Genomic DNA, 19,405 nt, shown 5'->3' with positions numbered 1-19,405 from the left:
CAGACAACTCACCAACGCCCTGGGAAGCCATGGAGAAGTTGAACCTGAGGTAGGTGTGAACATGGGGAGAGAAGAACAGGTCCAGGCTCTGAATGGGGTCAGAACGGTGTAAAATGGGATTTAATAAAAGAGAGACACAACAAAATCCAGAAAAAGGACTCCTGACACTAGGGAGGTTCTGCAGCAGAGCAGGAACAGGGAAATGGAGAAGGTTCCACAGTTATTTCCTCTGCACTTGAAGGAGATAAAGCCCCGTGTCTGGGTCGGGCACGCAGCGGCGCAGCAGCTGCAGGTAGGTGAGGTTCTCCTGGGTGTTGGGGTCGAAGAAGCCCTTGGTGTCATCGCCAGGGTTGGACAGGACCTGGTTCATCTCCTGATCGAAGTAGCCGCGCTGGTAGGCAGCTTCCACGGGCAAGCGGTGGCTGTGGACAGGGTCGATGATGCCGCCGGTGGCGATCTGGGCCTCGAGCAGGCGGATGCCATGCTCCTTGACAATCAGCTCCTTCTGCATGGCCTGGAAGAGGGAGATCTTGTCCCCTGTGTAGGGGTCCTTGTAGCCGGTGACTGCCCTCTCAGCCGACAGCAGCTTCTCGTGCAGCTCGCTGCCCACCAGCCCGGCCGCCACCCGCCTCATCCACCGACAGCTTCTGATTGCTGTGGGGGTCGACCAGGAAGCCTGTGGCCGCCTGTGCCTCCAGCAGCACCAGCGCCGTGCCCTGCCTCAGAATGCCCTTCTCCATGGCTTGGTAGATGCTCATCTTCTCCAGCCTGGTGGGGTCAGCCTTGGAGGGCACCAGCACACCGGCAATGCAGCCGGTGCCATCCAGGTAGCGCTTGATGGAGGCCATCTGGGTCACGTCCTGCACTGTCTTGGAGCCCTGCACCAGCTGGGCCATTGTGTCCCTGTCGATGATGCCGGAGTCCAGCAGGTCCGAGGCGGTCACCTGCCTGCGGAGGCCTCTGAACTTGACCTGGCTGCTGCGCTCCAGGGCCTCCTGCACCAGCAGGGCGAGGCGCCTGGCCAGCTCGTCCAGTACCAGACTGCCAGCCCGCACCTGACCCAGCAGCTCCTGCCTCTTGGCAAGAGTGACATAGGTTGAGAAGAGGATGTCCCAGAGGGAGACCTTTGTGGCCTGGAAGGCTCCTGCTGGGACTTCAGTGATATAAGCTTTGAGGGACTGCTCCAGCTGCAACTCCAGCTCCTGTTCGTGGTGTTGATCCTTTCTGGAGCTCACAGCTTCAATGTTCCTGTGCAGGCCATTGGCATGGCTCTGGCCCTCTGCCTCCATGACAATGCTGGTGAGCAGGGTGAGCAGGTCAGTGATGGTGACCGTCCCTGCCTTGTACTGGCGCAGGAGGTCCTGGCGCCGGAGCTCAGGGACATAGCGGGAGAAGAGGAGCTCCCAGAGGGTGACGCTCTGGCCTTGGAAGAGCCCCAGGCTGAGGGTGGTGCGGGTGCTCTGCAGGGCTTCTCGGGCATCCTTCGATAGCTGGTGGAGCACTGAGCTCTTGTCCATCAGCTGCAGCATCAGCAGCCCCGTGGCCGGGTCAGGCACGCAGCGGCGCAGCAGCTGCAGGTAGGTGAGGTTCTCCTGGGTGTTGGGGTCGAAGAAGCCCTTGGTGTCATCGCCAGGGTCGGACAGGACCTGGTTGATCTCCTGGTCGAAGTAGCCGCGCTGGTAGGCAGCTTCCACGGGCAGGCGGTGGCTGTGGACAGGGTCGATGATGCCGCCGGTGGCGATCTGGGCCTCGAGCAGGCGGATGCCGTGCTCCTTGACGATCAGCTCCTTCTGCATGGCCTGGAAGAGGGAGATCTTGTCCCCTGTGTAGGGGTCCTTGTAGCCGGTGACTGCCCTCTCAGCCGACAGCAGCTTCTCGTGCAGCTCGCTGCCCACCAGCCCGGCCGCCACCGCCTCGTCCACCGACAGCTTCTGATTGCTGTGGGGGTCGACCAGGAAGCCTGTGGCCGCCTGTGCCTCCAGCAGCACCAGCGCCGTGCCCTGCCTCAGAATGCCCTTCTCCATGGCTTGGTAGATGCTCATCTTCTCCAGCCTGGTGGGGTCAGCCTTGGAGGGCACCAGCACACCGGCAATGCAGCCGGTGCCATCCAGGTAGCGCTTGACGGAGGCCATCTGGGTCACGTCCTGCACTGTCTTGGAGCCCTGCACCAGCTGGGCCATTGTGTCCCTGTCGATGATGCCGGAGTCCAGCAGGTCCGAGGCGGTCACCTGCCTGCGGAGGCCTCTGAACTTGACCTGGCTGCTGCGCTCCAGGGCCTCCTGCACCAGCAGGGTGAGGCGCCTGGCCAGCTCATCCAGTACCAGACTGCCAGCCCGCAACTGACCCAGCAGCTCCTGCCTCTTGGCAAGAGTGACATAGGTTGAGAAGAGGATGTCCCAGAGGGAGACCTTTGTGGCCTGGAAGGCTCCTGCTGGGACTTCAGTGGTATAAGCTTTGAGGGACTGCTCCAGTTCCTGTTCACGTTGTTGGTCCTCACCGATGGTCTCACCATTCCTGGAGTCCTGGGACCCTGCATTCCTGGCTTTTGCTGGGGCTTCCTCCTGTGTTGCCTTCTGTCCCAGGGTAGTTTTGTGGCCCTGACCCTCTGCCTCCATGACAATGCTGGTGAGCAGGGTGAGCAGGTCAGTGATGGTGACCGTCCCTGCCTTGTACTGGCGCAGGAGGTCCTGGCGCCGGAGCTCAGGGACGTAGCGAGAGAAGAGGAGCTCCCAGAGGGTGACGCTCTGGCCTTGGAAGAGCCCCAGGCTGAGGGTGGTACGGGTGCTCTGCAGGGCTTCTCGGGCATCCTTCGATAGCTGGTGGAGCACTGAGCTCTTGTCCATCAGCTGCAGCATCAGCAGCCCCGTGGCCGGGTCAGGCACGCAGCGGCGCAGCAGCTGCAGGTAGGTGAGGTTCTCCTGGGTGTTGGGGTCGAAGAAGCCCTTGGTGTCGTCGCCAGGGTTGGACAGGACCTGGTTCATCTCCTGATCGAAGTAGCCGCGCTGGTAGGCAGCTTCCACGGGCAAGCGGTGGCTGTGGACAGGGTCGATGATGCCGCCGGTGGCGATCTGGGCCTCGAGCAGGCGGATGCCGTGCTCCTTGACAATCAGCTCCTTCTGCATGGCCTGGAAGAGGGAGATCTTGTCCCCTGTGTAGGGGTCCTTGTAGCCGGTGACTGCCCTCTCAGCCGACAGCAGCTTCTCGTGCAGCTTGCTGCCCACCAGCCCGGCCGCCACCCGCCTCGTCCACCGACAGCTTCTGATTGCTGTGGGGGTCGACCAGGAAGCCTGTGGCCGCCTGTGCCTCCAGCAGCACCAGCGCCGTGCCCTGCCTCAGAATGCCCTTCTCCATGGCTTGGTAGATGCTCATCTTCTCCAGCCTGGTGGGGTCAGCCTTGGAGGGCACCAGCACACCGGCAATGCAGCCGGTGCCATCCAGGTAGCGCTTGACGGAGGCCATCTGGGTCACGTCCTGCACTGTCTTGGAGCCCTGCACCAGCTGGGCCATTGTGTCCCTGTCGATGATGCCGGAGTCCAGCAGGTCCGAGGCGGTCACCTGCCTGCGGAGGCCTCTGAACTTGACCTGGCTGCTGCGCTCCAGGGCCTCCTGCACCAGCAGGGTGAGGCGCCTGGCCAGCTCATCCAGTACCAGACTGCCAGCCCGCAACTGACCCAGCAGCTCCTGCCTCTTGGCAAGAGTGACATAGGTTGAGAAGAGGATGTCCCAGAGGGACACCTTTGTGGCCTGGAAGGCTCCTGCTGGGACTTCAGTGATATAAGCTTTGAGGGACTGCTCCAGCTGCAACTCCAGCTCCTGTTCGTGGTGTTGATCCTTTCTGGAGCTCACAGCTTCAGTGTTCCTGTGCAGGCCATTGGCATGGCTCTGGCCCTCTGCCTCCATGACAATGCTGGTGAGCAGGGTGAGCAGGTCAGTGATGGTGACCGTCCCTGCCTTGTACTGGCGCAGGAGGTCCTGGCGCCGGAGCTCAGGGACATAGCGGGAGAAGAGGAGCTCCCAGAGGGTGACGCTCTGGCCTTGGAAGAGCCCCAGGCTGAGGGTGGTGCGGGTGCTCTGCAGGGCTTCTTGGGCATCCTTCGATAGCTGGTGGAGCACTGAGTTCTTGTCCATCAGCTGCAGCATCAGCAGCCCCGTGGCCGGGTCAGGCACGCAGCGGCGCAGCAGCTGCAGGTAGGTGAGGTTCTCCTGGGTGTTGGGGTCGAAGAAACCCTTGGTGTCATCGCCAGGGTCGGACAGGACCTGGTTGATCTCCTGGTCGAAGTAGCCGCGCTGGTAGGCAGCTTCCACGGGCAGGCGGTGGCTGTGGACAGGGTCGATGATGCCGCCGGTGGCGATCTGGGCCTCGAGCAGGCGGATGCCGTGCTCCTTGACGATCAGCTCCTTCTGCATGGCCTGGAAGAGGGAGATCTTGTCCCCTGTGTAGGGGTCCTTGTAGCCGGTGACTGCCCTCTCAGCCGACAGCAGCTTCTCGTGCAGCTCGCTGCCCACCAGCCTGGCTGCCACCGCCTCGTCCACCGACAGCTTCTGATTGCTGTGGGGGTCGACCAGGAAGCCTGTGGCCGCCTGTGCCTCCAGCAGCACCAGCGCCGTGCCCTGCCTCAGAATGCCCTTCTCCATGGCTTGGTAGATGCTCATCTTCTCCAGCCTGGTGGGGTCAGCCTTGGAGGGCACCAGCACACCGGCAATGCAGCCGGTGCCATCCAGGTAGCGCTTGACGGAGGCCATCTGGGTCACGTCCTGCACTGTCTTGGAGCCCTGCACCAGCTGGGCCATTGTGTCCCTGTCGATGATGCCGGAGTCCAGCAGGTCCGAGGCAGTCACCTGCCTGCGGAGGCCTCTGAACTTGACCTGGCTGCTGCGCTCCAGGGCCTCCTGCACCAGCAGGGCGAGGCGCCTGGCCAGCTCGTCCAGTACCAGACTGCCAGCCCGCACCTGACCCAGCAGCTCCTGCCTCTTGGCAAGAGTGACATAGGTTGAGAAGAGGATGTCCCAGAGGGAGACCTTTGTGGCCTGGAAGGCTCCTGCTGGGACTTCAGTGGTATAATCTTTGAGGGACTGCTCCAGTTCCTGTTCACGTTGTTGGTCCTCACCGATGGTCTCACCATTCCTGGAGTCCTGGGACCCTGCATTCCTGGCTTTTGCTGGGGCTTCCTCCTGTGTTGCCTTCTGTCCCAGGGTAGTTTTGTGGCCCTGACCCTCTGCTTCCATGACAATGCTGGTGAGCAGGGTGAGCAGGTCAGTGATGGTGACCGTCCCTGCCTTGTACTGGCGCAGGAGGTCCTGGCGCCGGAGCTCAGGGACATAGCGGGAGAAGAGGAGCTCCCAGAGGGTGACGCTCTGGCCTTGGAAGAGCCCCAGGCTGAGGGTGGTACGGGTGCTCTGCAGGGCTTCTCGGGCATCCTTCGATAGCTGGTGGAGCACTGAGCTCTTGTCCATCAGCTGCAGCATCAGCAGCCCCGTGGCCGGGTCAGGAACGCAGCGGCGCAGCAGCTGCAGGTAGGTGAGGTTCTCCTGGGTGTTGGGGTCGAAGAAGCCCTTGGTGTCATCGCCAGGGTTGGACAGGACCTGGTTCATCTCCTGATCAAAGTAGCCGCGCTGGTAGGCAGCTTCCATGGGCAAGCGGTGGCTGTGGACAGGGTCGATGATGCCGCCGGTGGCGATCTGGGCCTCGAGCAGGCGGATGCCGTGCTCCTTGACGATCAGCTCCTTCTGCATGGCCTGGAAGAGGGAGATCTTGTCCCCTGTGTAGGGGTCCTTGTAGCCGGTGACTGCCCTCTCAGCCGACAGCAGCTTCTCGTGCAGCTCGCTGCCCACCAGCCCGGCCGCCACCGCCTCGTCCACCGACAGCTTCTGATTGCTGTGGGGGTCGACCAGGAAGCCTGTGGCCGCCTGTGCCTCCAGCAGCACCAGCGCCGTGCCCTGCCTCAGAATGCCCTTCTCCATGGCTTGGTAGATGCTCATCTTCTCCAGCCTGGTGGGGTCAGCCTTGGAGGGCACCAGCACACCGGCAATGCAGCCGGTGCCATCCAGGTAGCGCTTGACGGAGGCCATCTGGGTCACGTCCTGCACTGTCTTGGAGCCCTGCACCAGCTGGGCCATTGTGTCCCTGTCGATGATGCCGGAGTCCAGCAGGTCCGAGGCAGTCACCTGCCTGCGGAGGCCTCTGAACTTGACCTGGCTGCTGCGCTCCAGGGCCTCCTGCACCAGCAGGGCGAGGCGCCTGGCCAGCTCGTCCAGTACCAGACTGCCAGCCCGCACCTGACCCAGCAGCTCCTGCCTCTTGGCAAGAGTGACATAGGTTGAGAAGAGGATGTCCCAGAGGGAGACCTTTGTGGCCTGGAAGGCTCCTGCTGGGACTTCAGTGATATAAGCTTTGAGGGACTGCTCCAGCTGCAACTCCAGCTCCTGTTCGTGGTGTTGATCCTTTCTGGAGCTCACAGCTTCAGTGTTCCTGTGCAGGCCATTGGCATGGCTCTGGCCCTCTGCCTCCATGACAATGCTGGTGAGCAGGGTGAGCAGGTCAGTGATGGTGACCGTCCCTGCCTTGTACTGGCGCAGGAGGTCCTGGCGCCGGAGCTCAGGGACATAGCGGGAGAAGAGGAGCTCCCAGAGGGTGACGCTCTGGCCTTGGAAGAGCCCCAGGCTGAGGGTGGTGCGGGTGCTCTGCAGGGCTTCTCGGGCATCCTTCGATAGCTGGTGGAGCACTGAGCTCTTGTCCATCAGCTGCAGCATCAGCAGCCCCGTGGCCGGGTCAGGCACGCAGCGGCGCAGCAGCTGCAGGTAGGTGAGGTTCTCCTGGGTGTTGGGGTCGAAGAAGCCCTTGGTGTCATCGCCAGGGTCGGACAGGACCTGGTTGATCTCCTGGTCGAAGTAGCCGCGCTGGTAGGCAGCTTCCACGGGCAGGCGGTGGCTGTGGACAGGGTCGATGATGCCGCCGGTGGCGATCTGGGCCTCGAGCAGGCGGATGCCGTGCTCCTTGACGATCAGCTCCTTCTGCATGGCCTGGAAGAGGGAGATCTTGTCCCCTGTGTAGGGGTCCTTGTAGCCGGTGACTGCCCTCTCAGCCGACAGCAGCTTCTCGTGCAGCTCGCTGCCCACCAGCCTGGCTGCCACCGCCTCGTCCACCGACAGCTTCTGATTGCTGTGGGGGTCGACCAGGAAGCCTGTGGCCGCCTGTGCCTCCAGCAGCACCAGCGCCGTGCCCTGCCTCAGAATGCCCTTCTCCATGGCTTGGTAGATGCTCATCTTCTCCAGCCTGGTGGGGTCAGCCTTGGAGGGCACCAGCACACCGGCAATGCAGCCGGTGCCATCCAGGTAGCGCTTGACGGAGGCCATCTGGGTCACGTCCTGCACTGTCTTGGAGCCCTGCACCAGCTGGGCCATTGTGTCCCTGTCGATGATGCCGGAGTCCAGCAGGTCCGAGGCGGTCACCTGCCTGCGGAGGCCTCTGAACTTGACCTGGCTGCTGCGCTCCAGGGCCTCCTGCACCAGCAGGGCGAGGCGCCTGGCCAGCTCGTCCAGTACCAGACTGCCAGCCCGCACCTGACCCAGCAGCTCCTGCCTCTTGGCAAGAGTGACATAGGTTGAGAAGAGGATGTCCCAGAGGGAGACCTTTGTGGCCTGGAAGGCTCCTGCTGGGACTTCAGTGGTATAATCTTTGAGGGACTGCTCCAGTTCCTGTTCACGTTGTTGGTCCTCACCGATGGTCTCACCATTCCTGGAGTCCTGGGACCCTGCATTCCTGGCTTTTGCTGGGGCTTCCTCCTGTGTTGCCTTCTGTCCCAGGGTAGTTTTGTGGCCCTGACCCTCTGCCTCCATGACAATGCTGGTGAGCAGGGTGAGCAGGTCAGTGATGGTGACCGTCCCTGCCTTGTACTGGCGCAGGAGGTCCTGGCGCCGGAGCTCAGGGATGTAGCGGGAGAAGAGGAGCTCCCAGAGGGTGACACTCTGGCCTTGGAAGAGCCCCAGGCTGAGGGTGGTGCGGGTGCTCTGCAGGGCTTCTCGGGCATTCTCTGGCAGCTGGTGGAGCGCTGAGCTCTTGTCCATCAGCTGCAGCATCAGCAGCCCCGTGGCCGGGTCAGGCACGCAGCGGCGCAGCAGCTGCAGGTAGGTGAGGTTCTCCTGGGTGTTGGGGTCGAAGAAACCCTTGGTGTCATCGCCAGGGTCGGACAGGACCTGGTTCATCTCTTGGTCGAAGTAGCCGCGCTGGTAGGCAGCTTCCACGGGCAGGCGGTGGCTGTGGACAGGGTCGATGATGCCGCCGGTGGCGATCTGGGCCTCGAGCAGGCGGATGCCGTGCTCCTTGACAATCAGCTGCTGCTGCATGGCCTGGAAGAGGGACATCTTCTGTCCCGTGCAGGGGTGGCTGTAGCCGGTCACAGCTCTCTCAGCAGAGAGCAGCTTTCTCTGCAGCTCGCTGCCCACCAGCCCGGCTGCCACTGCCTCATCCACTGACATCTTCTGGTTGTTGACTGGATCAATAATGAAGCCTGTGGCCGCCTGTGCCTCCAGCAGCACCAGCGCCGTGCCCTGCCTCAGGATGCCCTTCCACATGGCCTGGTAGATGCTCATCTTCTCCAGCCTGGTGGGGTCAGCCTTGGAGGGCACCAGCACACCAGCGATACTTCCTGTTCCCTCAAGGTATCTTCTGACACTCTCCATCTGTGCAATGTTTTCTGCTGTCTCCTTTCCCTTGTGGAGCTTCTCCATTGTCTCCTCTGTGATGATCTGTGCACTGAGGAGTTCTGATGCTGTTATCTGCTGTCTGAGCCCCTGGAACCAGATGTCAGTTCTATCCTCCTCTCTTTCCTTGATGATGTTCAGGATCGTCTCAATGATGCCCTGGAGAATGTGGTTGGATTCTTCTTTGTATCTCTTCACCAGCTCTTTCCGTTTCTCCTCAGTGATGTACTCGGAGCAGAGCATGTCCCATAGGGACAAGACCTCTCCTCTGTATTTTCCCACTGGCACCTGCACCTTGGTGGCCAAGAGGGCCTTTCTTGTCTGCTCATCGATGTAGAAGTAGTCCTCTTCCTGCTCCATCACCTGCAGCAGGTATAACCCAGTGTCTCTGTCTTTGGCACATCTCTGCAGAAGCTGCCCATAGCTGATCTTCTCCCGGGTGTTTGGGTCTATGAACCCTTTGCTGCCATGGTCTGGGTCAGACAGCAGGAGGAACGTGTCATCGTCCAAGCAGCCACGCCTGTAGGCCACCTCCACAGGCAGGCGGTGGCTGTGGACAGGGTCGATGACACCGCCGGTGGCCAGCTGGGCCTCCAGCAGGCGGATGCCATACTCCTTGACCACTATCTTCTGCCGTATGGCCTGGAAGAGGCAGATCTTGTCTCCTGTCTGAGGCTTTCTGTAGCCCATCACGGCCTTCTCTGCCAGCAGCAGCTTCTCCTGCAGCTCTCTGCCTACCAGCCCAGCTGCCACTGCCTCAGCCACCGACAGCTTCTGGTTTCTCAGTGGGTCAATGAGGAACCCAGTGGCTGCCTGTGCCTCTAGCAGCCCCTCTGCACACTGCTCCGTCAGGAGGCCCTTCTGCAGGGCCTGGTAGATGCTCATCTTCTCCTGCCTTTTTGGCAGCAGCACCCCAGCGATGCATCCAGTGCCATCCAAATACCTCTTGATGGTGTCCCTTTGGGTGAGGCTGGCAAGCGTGAGGCTGCCATCCTGCAGCTGATCCAGAGTTTTCTTGTCAATGATCTCGGAGCTGAACAGCTCTGCTACAGACACGTCCCCGTGGAGCCCTCTGACCTTCAGGGCTTCTGCTCTTTGCTCTGTGTCCTCGATGATCTTGCAGATGAGGGTTATGAGGTCTTCCAGGCTCAGGGTCTTGTACTTGTACTGCATCACCAGCTCCTTCCGCTTGTGCTCTGAGATGTAATGGGAGCAGAGGACCTCCCAGACGGAAACTGTTTGGTCCTTGAACTTTCCAGCATTCACTTTGAGGGTCTTTGAGCGCAACACCTGCTTGGTGACCTCATCGATGTAGAAGTACTTTCCTCCTTCCCTCACCACCTGCAGCATGTACAAGCCAGTCTCAGAGTCTTGGATGCATCTCTCCAGGAGCTGCATGTAGGTGAGGTTCTCATGGGTGTTGGGGTCAAAGAAACCCTTGGTGTCGTCGCTGGGGTCAGAGAGGATCTGGTTCATCTCCTGGTCGAAGTAGCCGCGCTGGTAGGCCACCTGCACAGGGATGCGGTGGCTGTGGATGGGGTCGATGATGCCGCCGGTGGCAATCTGTGCCTCGAGCAGGCGGATGCCGTGGCTCTTCACAATCAGCCCCTGGTTCATGGCTTCAAAGAGGGACATGGGGGCCTTGGTGTAGGGGTCGGTGTAACCTGTCACGGCCCTCTCAGCTGACAGCAGCTTCTCAAAGACCTCCCCTCCAATCAGGCCTGCATCCAATGCGTCCTCCACTGACAGTTTCTGGTTCTTCTCTGGGTCAATGATGTAGCCGGTGGCCGCCTGCGCCTCCAGGAGCACCAGAGCTGTCCCTGGCCTGAGGATACCCCTCCTCATGGCCTGGTAGATGCTCATCTTCTCCTTGCTTGGCTGGATGAGCACTCCTGCTATGAAATTGCTGCCCTCCAGGTACCTGCGGACAGACTCCATCTCAGTGACCTCTTTGACTGTTTTCTTCCCCTGGTTGAGATCATCGAGGGTTTTCTTGTCTATCAGCTGGGACTGGAAGAGGTCGCTGGCCGACACTCGCTTCCGCAGGCCCTGGAAGGCAAACTTCCTGCCCCGGGCCTCGGTCTCTTCGATGATTGTGGTGACGATGGTTACAATCTCACGCAGCACCTCGGTGTTCTCCTCCTTGAACTTCTGCACCAGCTCTCTTCTCTTGCTGTCTGAGAAGTATTCTGAGTTTAGAAGGTCCCAGATGGACACCGTCTGTCCTTTGAACCTCCCAATGTTCACACAAACGGTCACGGACTTCAGCACCTCCATGGTTTGCTCATCCACACAGAACGTGGCCTCCTCTGACAGGGGAAGGAGCCAGAGCCCTGACTCAGCATCATGGACACACCTGTCCTTCAGCTGCTGGTAGGTCACCTTCTCCTTTGTGTTGGGGTCAAAGAAGACTCTGGTGGTGTCATCCACCCTCGAGAGCGTTTGGTTCAAGTCCTCATCATAGAAGCCATATCTACAGGCAGCCCTGAGTGGGAGGTGATGGTGGTGGATGGGGTCAATGACCCCTCCTGTGGCCAGCTGGGCCTCCAGCAAGGGCACAGCATCTGCCAGGGGAAGCAGGTCCTTGCGGAGTGCCTGGCGCAGTGAGATGGAGCTGCCGGTGTAGGGGTCTGTGTAGCCAGTCACTGCCCGCTCAGCCAGGAGCAGCTTCTCGGTGAGCTCCTCACCAACCACAGCCGCTTTCACAGCATCCCTCACGCTCAGCCTCTGGTTGGTGGCAGGGTCTATCAGGTGTCCTGCAGCCACCTGAGCTTCCAGCAGCCTCAGAGCAGCACCAGGGAGGAGGAGGTTGCTTTTCATGGCTTCATAGAAGCTCATCTTCTTCTTGGACGCCTCTATGAGCACCCCGGCAATGCTACCTGTGCCCTGCAGGTACCTCCTCACACTCTCCATTGTGGCCACCTCCTCGGGAGTCCTCGTGCCCTGAGCCAGTTCTTCAAAGGTCTTTTGGGTGATGATGCCGGTATCCAGCAGCCAGACTGCAGGGACACCACCCCTCAAGCCTTCCAAGAAGATCTTGGAGCCAGCTTTCATCTCCATCTCCCCAACCAGCTTGAGCACGAGAGCCACCAGCTGCTGCAGTGACATGTCCTGGGAGCGGAACCTCTCCATGAAGTCTCTCCTCTGCTCCTCGGTGAAGTACCCGGAGTGGATCAGCTCCCAGAGCGACATCCCCTTTTCCTTCACCATTGTTTCCTTGAAGATCTGCTGGATCTGCTGGTCAGTGTAGCTGGGAGTTGCTGGCTGGGCCAGAGGCAGCAGGTGGAAGCCAGAGACCTCGTCCTTCTGGCAGCGCTCGATCAGCTCGGCGTAGGTCAGGGGCTCCTTGCTGTCTGGGACGCAGAAGGCTCTGGTCCTGTCACTGGGTGCAGAGAGGGCCTTGCTGGTGTCTGCATCCAGACACCCTCGCTTCTGGGCAGATTCGGTGGGGAGATGGTGGCCACATGTTGGGTCAATGATGCCTCCCGTAGCCATCTGCACCTCCATCAGCTGCATGGCCTGCTTGTCAGCCACCAGGCCCTTCTTCATCGCCTGGAAGAGGGGGATCTTCTTGCCCGTGAAAGGGTCTTTGTAGCCCGTCACAGCCCCTTCTGCGTGCTGCAGCTTCTCGTGGACTTCCGGCCCAATGACGCCTTCTTTGATGGCATCATCCACACACAGCTTCTGGTTGGTCACCGGGTCAATGATGAAGCCGGTGGCAGCCTGGGCCTCCAGCAGTGGCAGGGCGACTCCTGGGACCATGATGTTCTGCTTCATGGCCTCGTAGATGCTCATTCTCTGGTTTGATGGCTGCAGGACGATGCCCCCAATGCTGCCCGAGCCATAGAGGTACTTCCTGACAGAGTCCATGCGCAGGACCTGCTCTGGTGTGACAGAGCCCTCCAGCACCTTCTCGAACAGGACCTTGTCAATGACGCCGGTCTCCATCAGGTGGTAGGCGCTGACGCTGCCTCTCATGGCCGAGAACTTGATGGGAGCCCATTTCTTCATTTCCTCCTCCAGCATGACCCGGATCTGCTCCAGGGTGACCTTCCTCAGCTGGTAGTGGTTGAAGATCTCCCGACGCCTGCCCTCGCTGAAGTACTCAGAGTTCAGCAGGTCCCACACGGAGACCTTCTCACCACGGAGCCGCCCAAACCTGACGGACATCCAGGAGCTCCTGAAGACCTTCCTGGTGGCATCATCGACGAACTGCCGCTTCCTGCTGTTGAGGGGCAGGAGGCAGAGCCCGGTGGGTGCCTCAGTGATGCACTTTTCCTTCAGCTGCAGGTAGGTGAGGTTCTCCTGGGTGTTGGGGTCAAAGAAGCCCTTGGTGTCATCACTGGGGTCAGACAGGATCAAGTTCATCTTCTTGTCGAAGTAGCCGCGCTGGTAGGCCACCTCCACGGGGATGCGGTGGCTGTGGACGGGGTCGATGATGCCGCCGGTGGCGATCTGGGCCTCGAGCAGGCGGATGCCGTGCTCCTTGACGATCAGCTCCTTCTGCATGGCCTGGAAGAGTGAGATGGTGTCTCCTGAGTAGGGGTCCTTGTAGCCTGTGACGGCCTTCTCAGCTGACAGCAGCTTCTCATAGACGTCCGGGCCGATGATGTTGGCCCTCAGAGCCTCGTCCACTGAGTACCTCCTGTTGGCAGCGGGGTCAATGATGAAGCCGGTGGCTGCCTGGGCCTCCAGCAGGATCAGTGAGGTCCCTGGCCGCAGGAGGCCCTTCCTCTTGGCTTGGTAGATGCTGATCTTCTCCTGAGAGTCAGGCAGCAGCAGCCCCCCGATGCTCCCTGTCCCTTGCAGGTACTTCTTGACAGTGTCCATGCTGACGACGTCTTTGGCTGAGGTTTCTCCCTCCTTCAGCTTCTTAAACAAGTCCTTGTTGATGATCTTGGAGCTCAGGAGCTGGTCGGCTGTCACTCGCTCCCTCAGCCCTTCAAAGGTGATGTTAGCAGTGGAAGCCAGCTCCTTGATGGTGGCACTGACCTCCTTCCCCAGCTCCTGTGCAGAGAGCATTCCTGAGAGGTAGCGCTGGGCCAGGGCAGCTCTTGGCTCGCTGGGGATGAGGTCAGAGAAGAGAAGCTTCCAGAGAGACACTGGCTTGCCCTTGAACCTGCCCAGAGCAACAGACACCCACGTGTCCTCCAGAGCTGCTTGGCTCCTGTGGTCAAAGAAGAGCTGGGTCCCCTCAGACCCTCCAAGAGGCAGCAGCAGGAGCCCTGTGCTGGGGTCGGTGACACAGAGCTTGAGCAGCTCTGCATAGCTCAGCTTCTCCTTGGAGCTGGGGTCAAAGAACCCCTTGGTATCCTCAGCAGGGCTGCAGAGGAGCTGCCTGGTGGCCTCGTCCAGGTGTCCCCACCTGCAGGCTGTCTCTGGGGGGACACGGAGATGCCTGCCTGGGGCAATTATGCCCCCCGTGGCCAGCTGGGCCTCCAGGAGGCAGAAGCCAAGATTCTGGGGGATGAAGCCCTTCTTGGTGGCTTGGAAGAGAGAGAGCATCTCCCCAGTGCAGGGGTCCCGGTACCCAGTAAGGGTCCTCTCTGCTGAGGACAGCTTCTCATGAAGCTCTGGGCCAATGAGACCTACCCTGACAGCCTCATCCACAGAGAAGCTTTTATTCTTTATGGGGTCCATCAGGCTGCCTGTGGAGGCCTGGACCTGCAGGAGAATCAGAGCAGCTCCAGGCACCAGGAGATGTTCTTGCAGTGCCTGGTAGAGGCTTCTGCGCTCACCGGAGGCCAGGACGACCCCAGCCACGCTCCTCGTCCCGCGCAGGAACCGCTGAACCGACTCATCCTCTGCCACCTCCTGGGGGGAAACTCTTCCCTCCTCCAGAGCCCTGAAGGTCTCAGGGCTGATGATGCCAGAGTCCAGCAGGTCCCTGCTGCTCACCCTACCTCCCAGCCCGGGGAACGTGACCTGCAGGGGCAGCAGGAGGAAGCCTGAGACTGGGTCCACCACGCACCTCTTCATGAGCTCCCTGTAGGTGACCTCCTCCATAGTGTTGGGGTCAAGGAACCTTTTGGTGTCCTCACTGCTGGGGTCAGCCAGAAGCTGGCTCAGGTCTTCACTCAGACACCCCCTCTGATGGGCAGCATCTGCTGGCAGCCGACAGCCAGTGGTGGGGTCAATGATGCCCCCGGTGGCCACCTGGGCCTCCAGCAGCCGGGTGCCCTGTTCCTGCCCCATCAGGTCTTTCTGCATGGCCTGGTAGAGGCAGATCTTCTCCTCGGTGTAGGGGTCCACAAAACCGGTGGCAGCTCTCTCTGCAGCCAGCAGCTTCTCCTTCAGCTCCAGCCCCACCAGCCCCAGCTGCACAGCTTCTGCCACCGAGACCTGCCTGCTCCTCACCGGGTCCACCATGGAGCCTGTGGCAGCCTGAGCCTCCAGCAGGCAGAGCGCCGAGTCCAGGCTCAGGAGGTGCTCTCTGGTGGCATCATAAAAGCTCATTGTCTTCTTGGAGGCCTCCACATACACACCAGCGATGCTCCTGGCCACCTCTGAGGCCTCCTGAGGTGCATCCATGATGGTCACACCCCCAACAGTGACTTTCTTCTGTTTGCAGGGAAATGTGTCCTGGGACAGGTGGTTTACTGCTGGCAAGTCCTTCAAGGGGGACACGGGCCCAGCATGGCCATTCAGGGCTGGCTCCCTCTCCATGTTCCTGCTGGTCTCTATGCTCCTGCTGCTCTCCACCCTTCTGATGAACTCTTCTTAGAGCTCTGGAGAGAGAAAGAGAAAGCTGAGTGAGTGAACAACACTTCTCTAGTCTCATGCTCCATGTGGGGAAAAGCAAAGAAACATCTCACAGGCAGGAGGAAGAAACAGCTCTGGGAGTCCACCCAGTGACCCAGCACTGCCAGGGCACCACCAAACCATGGCCCCCAGCACCACAGCTCCAGGGCTTGGAAACCCCTCCAGGGATGGGGACTCCAACACTGCCCTGGGCAGGCTGGCCCAGTTCTGCACAAGCCTCAAGGAGCAGAAATTGTTCCTCATGGCCAACCTCTACCTCCCATGGGGCAACCTGAGGCTACTTCCTCTTGGCCCAGCCCTTGGCACAAGAGATCTCAGCCCCCCCTGGCTGCAGCCTCCTCTCAGGGGCTTGCAGAGAGCCACAAGGTCTCCCCTCAGCCTCCTTTGCTGCAGGCTCCACACCCCCAGCTCCCTCAGCAATTCCTTTTTCTCCAGACCCTTCCCCAGCTCCCTTGCCCTTCTCTGGACACCTCCAGCCCCTCGAGGTCCTTGGAGTCAGGGCCCAAAAGCTGAGCCCAAGACTGCAGGGGTGGCCTCCCAGTGCCCCCAGTCCAGGCCAATCATCTCTGCCCTGCTCCTGCTGCCTACCCTGGGGCTGCTGCAGAGCAGGCTGCTGGGGGTGCTGCCCTGTGCACTGCCCTGTGCCATGCCCTGCTGTATGTGCAAGGTCCAGAACTGGCACAGCAGCCCCGGAGAGAGCTGGTTTCACCCTCATCCTGCCATGGTGGTGAGGAGCAGCCATGTCTCACTGTCTGAACCTCACAGACCCAGGCCCCTCCCCGCCTAATCTCACCAGGGAGCAAAGAACACAGAGCCAGTGCTGGCAGGCACCGTGCCCAGTGCCCTGCTCCTCACTCCGTGCACCTAGCTCCACCCCACTGTGCCCACCCCAGGTCATCCCACACCCGTGACTGTGCCAACCTTGTCCTCACCACGTCCCCTGCTCTCTTGCTGCCTGTCCTGGGGGCAAGGTCCCAACAGGCTCCAGGGATCTGTCTGGGCAGTGCTGCTGTGTTTGCAGGGTGAGCAGTGCCAAGGGGTGGGGACAGCAGCTGGGACGGGCACCAAGACTGCTCCTGCCCCTGGGAAGGGCCCTCCTGAGCCACAGGAGCAGGGAATGATGGCATCATTCCGGTGGGAAGAGACCTCCCACCCACAGAGCCCAACCACTGACCCAGCACTGCCAGGGCACCACCAAACCATGGCCCTCAGCACCACAGCTCCACGGATTTGAGACCCCTCCAGGGATGGAGACTACACTGCTGCCCTGGGCAGCCTGGGCCAGGCCTGGGCATGCTGGATTGTCTGTCCTGGGCTGTGGCTGGCAGTGAGGAGGTCTCCTCTTGCAGGGTACCCACTGGTGCCAGTGCTGTGCAGTCTCACACCTGGCACCACGTAAAACACATGGTGGGGCTGGCTGGTAACGCCTCACCACCAGCTCTGCCCACCCTGCAAAGCTGCTTCTGGCCCCACAGCCATTTCCTGGCAGAGGGGCCAGGTTAGCTGGCACAGGCCCTGCCATGCTTGGCAGGTTAGATGGCAGAGGTTGTGCCGCACTGAGCAGGAGCTGGGCACAGCCTGGCTGTGCCATGGGCACTGGGGTGGGCAGCACTGGTGGGGTTGTGGTATCCAGAGAGCCCTAAGCAGATCCTGGCACATCACAGACTGCAGCAGGCCAGTGGCAGTAGGGTGGCATTACCAGCTGTAACACAGTGGCAGCCTGAATGCCCGAGGGTGGGGGCTGGGGCAGGCCCCCCCCTCCCCCCTCTCCCCTCCCCTGGCCGGGGTGGAGGCTGCAGGTGGAGGCAGCTCAGGGACTCTTCTGCCCTTCGTCAGAAGACGTCAGCCCCATGGAAATTCTTGGTAACCAGGCTGCCAGCGTGCCAGCTGCATTCCTGGCACAGGATCACACCTTGGCTCCTGGGGCCACGCTCCTACCCTGGCACCGCTGCCCCACCGCACAGGTGCTGACGTGAGCTGTGTCTCTGGTGGGCACCGCGTGGGACCAGGCTGGCGTTCTCCAGTGCCACCAGCCCCTGCACAGCTCCCTGCCTGTCAGTCACTGCCCAGGCTCTTCCTCCTGCTCCCAGCACATGGCCATGGGGTGAGACCCCACAGCTGCCCCACATCCCGTGGGATAAGCCCCTCATGGCTGCCCCACATCCCATGGAGTGAGACCCCCACAGCTGCCCCACATCCTATGGGATAAACCCCCCACAGCTGCCCCACATTCTGTGGGGTAAACCTCTCATGGCTGCCCCACATCCCATGGAGTGAGACCCCCACAGCTGCCCCACATCCCATGGGATAAACCCCCCACAGCTGCCCCACATTCTGTGGGGTAAACCCCTCATGGCTGCCCCACATCCCATGGAGTGAGACCCCCCCAGCTGCCCCACATCCCACGGGATAAACCCCTCATGTCTGCCCCACACCCCATGGGATAAGCCCCTCATGGCTGCCCCACAAGCTGTAGGATGAGATCCCACAGCTGCCCCACATCCCCTGGGACAAGCTCCCACAGCCCCCACATGTCCCATGGGACGAACCCACAGGACTGCCCCACATCCCAGGGGATGACTCCACACGGCTGCCCCATGTCCCCCAGCATGAGCCCCATGGCAGCCCCAACTCCCCTGGGATGAGCCCCACCGGTGGTTGTCCCCTTCAGTGTCACCAACCTGCTGGTGCCAGCGGATCAGGGGCAGGCTGCTGGGGGCCGTGGGTGGGACTGGGAGTGGGGACTGGTTTTACTGGAAGAGCTGGGGCCAGGTGGAGGCATCTGCTGGGGGAGGTAATGGGCTGGGAGGGTCCTGGTGGGACAGGCTGGGGCAGGGGGGGTACCCAGGAGAGCCACTTGCTGGGCAGTGATGAGGGGCACAGGGGGAAGGGGGACACCTAGGGCACTCTGAGGGCCTCAGCTCTGAGGGAAGCTGCTCCCAGCTGCCCTGTCCCCAGGCCCACCCTGTCCCACAGCCCAGACCCTCTGGTTCCTGCCCAGCTGGCACAGAGCAGAGGGCAAAGCACCCAGGTCCCACTGCTGGCCACTGGCAGAAAGGCTCCTGCTGCCAACCTGCCCTAGTGGGCAGCTGGCATGGGGCAGAGAGCTGGGGGACGGGGGTCACGGTGAGACAGCCTCATGTCACCGTGTGCCCACCTCCTGGGTACTGCAGAATGGTGCTGCCAGTGCCCTGTGTGCCCTGTACCCCTGCCTGCCCCTTGGCACCCCCTGCCCGCCAAGCTCCACTGTGCCTGTCAGAGCCCCAAGATGGCACCGGCTTCTCCCCGACAGCCACCCCGCCTGCCCTCACTGTCATTGTCCCCATCCTGCTCCTGGGGCATGCCGAGCCCGGCCGTGCCCGTTAGAGCCGCTATGTGGCACCAGCTTCTCCCCGGCAGCCACCCCACCTGCCCGGCCACGATGCCCATCACACTCCCGGCACACGCCGGCTTCAGGGGGTGACCGTCCTCCCGCTGTGCTCACTGACAGTGCCCGACTGTGCCCGCCGTGCCGTGGCACCGTGCGGCTGCTGCCCACTGTCCCACCCCGGCGCTTGGCCGGGGCCCAGCCGTGCTGCGGGCGCGGTGATGCCGCCGCATTCCTGGCATAGCCGGGACCTGCCTGAGCGCCTCCGCCCGCCCAGGCCCCTGCCGGGGCCCCTGGATGCCCACCCGTGCCCCGCTCACCCTGCCAGCCCCTACCTGCCGGCGGTGCTGGCACAAGGGGCAGCGTGGTGGGTGCCCGCAGTGCCGCTCCTGGCGCTGCGCGCTGCCCGCCGGCCGGGCACCTTTAAAGCCTCGTCCTCCCCCGCCCCGTGACACACGGGCCCTGCCCTGCCAGGAACCCTCCCCGTGCCCCCCCATCCCCCCCGCTACCCGCCTGCACTGGCAGGGGGCTGGCACCACCCAATCCCTTGGCCCCGCCGCTGCCCTGCCTGCGCCG

At 61.7% G+C, this 19,405-nt stretch overlaps 1 protein-coding gene across 1 annotated transcript; it reads right to left on the bottom strand.

Moving 5' to 3' along the window:
* Positions 1-93: 93 nt before the first annotated feature.
* On the bottom strand, positions 94-19,239 carry EPPK1 (epiplakin 1). Its single transcript, XM_068161075.1, is given in 4 exon segments — positions 94-625; positions 627-3,236; positions 3,238-15,428; positions 19,165-19,239. Coding segments are annotated over 3 exon segments (15,144 nt in total). The 5' UTR covers positions 15,367-15,428; positions 19,165-19,239; the 3' UTR covers positions 94-220.
* Between the last annotated feature and the right edge of the window lie 166 nt (positions 19,240-19,405).

The sequence above is a fragment of the Melanerpes formicivorus genome, unplaced genomic scaffold (genome assembly GCF_026170545.1).
Source record: "Melanerpes formicivorus ecotype bairdi unplaced genomic scaffold, bMelFor1.0.p_v2 SCAF_56, whole genome shotgun sequence".
NCBI classification, from domain to species: domain Eukaryota; kingdom Metazoa; phylum Chordata; class Aves; order Piciformes; family Picidae; genus Melanerpes; species Melanerpes formicivorus.
Note: the sequence above shows the minus strand (reverse complement) of the source record. Positions and strands in the feature narration are given on the sequence as shown.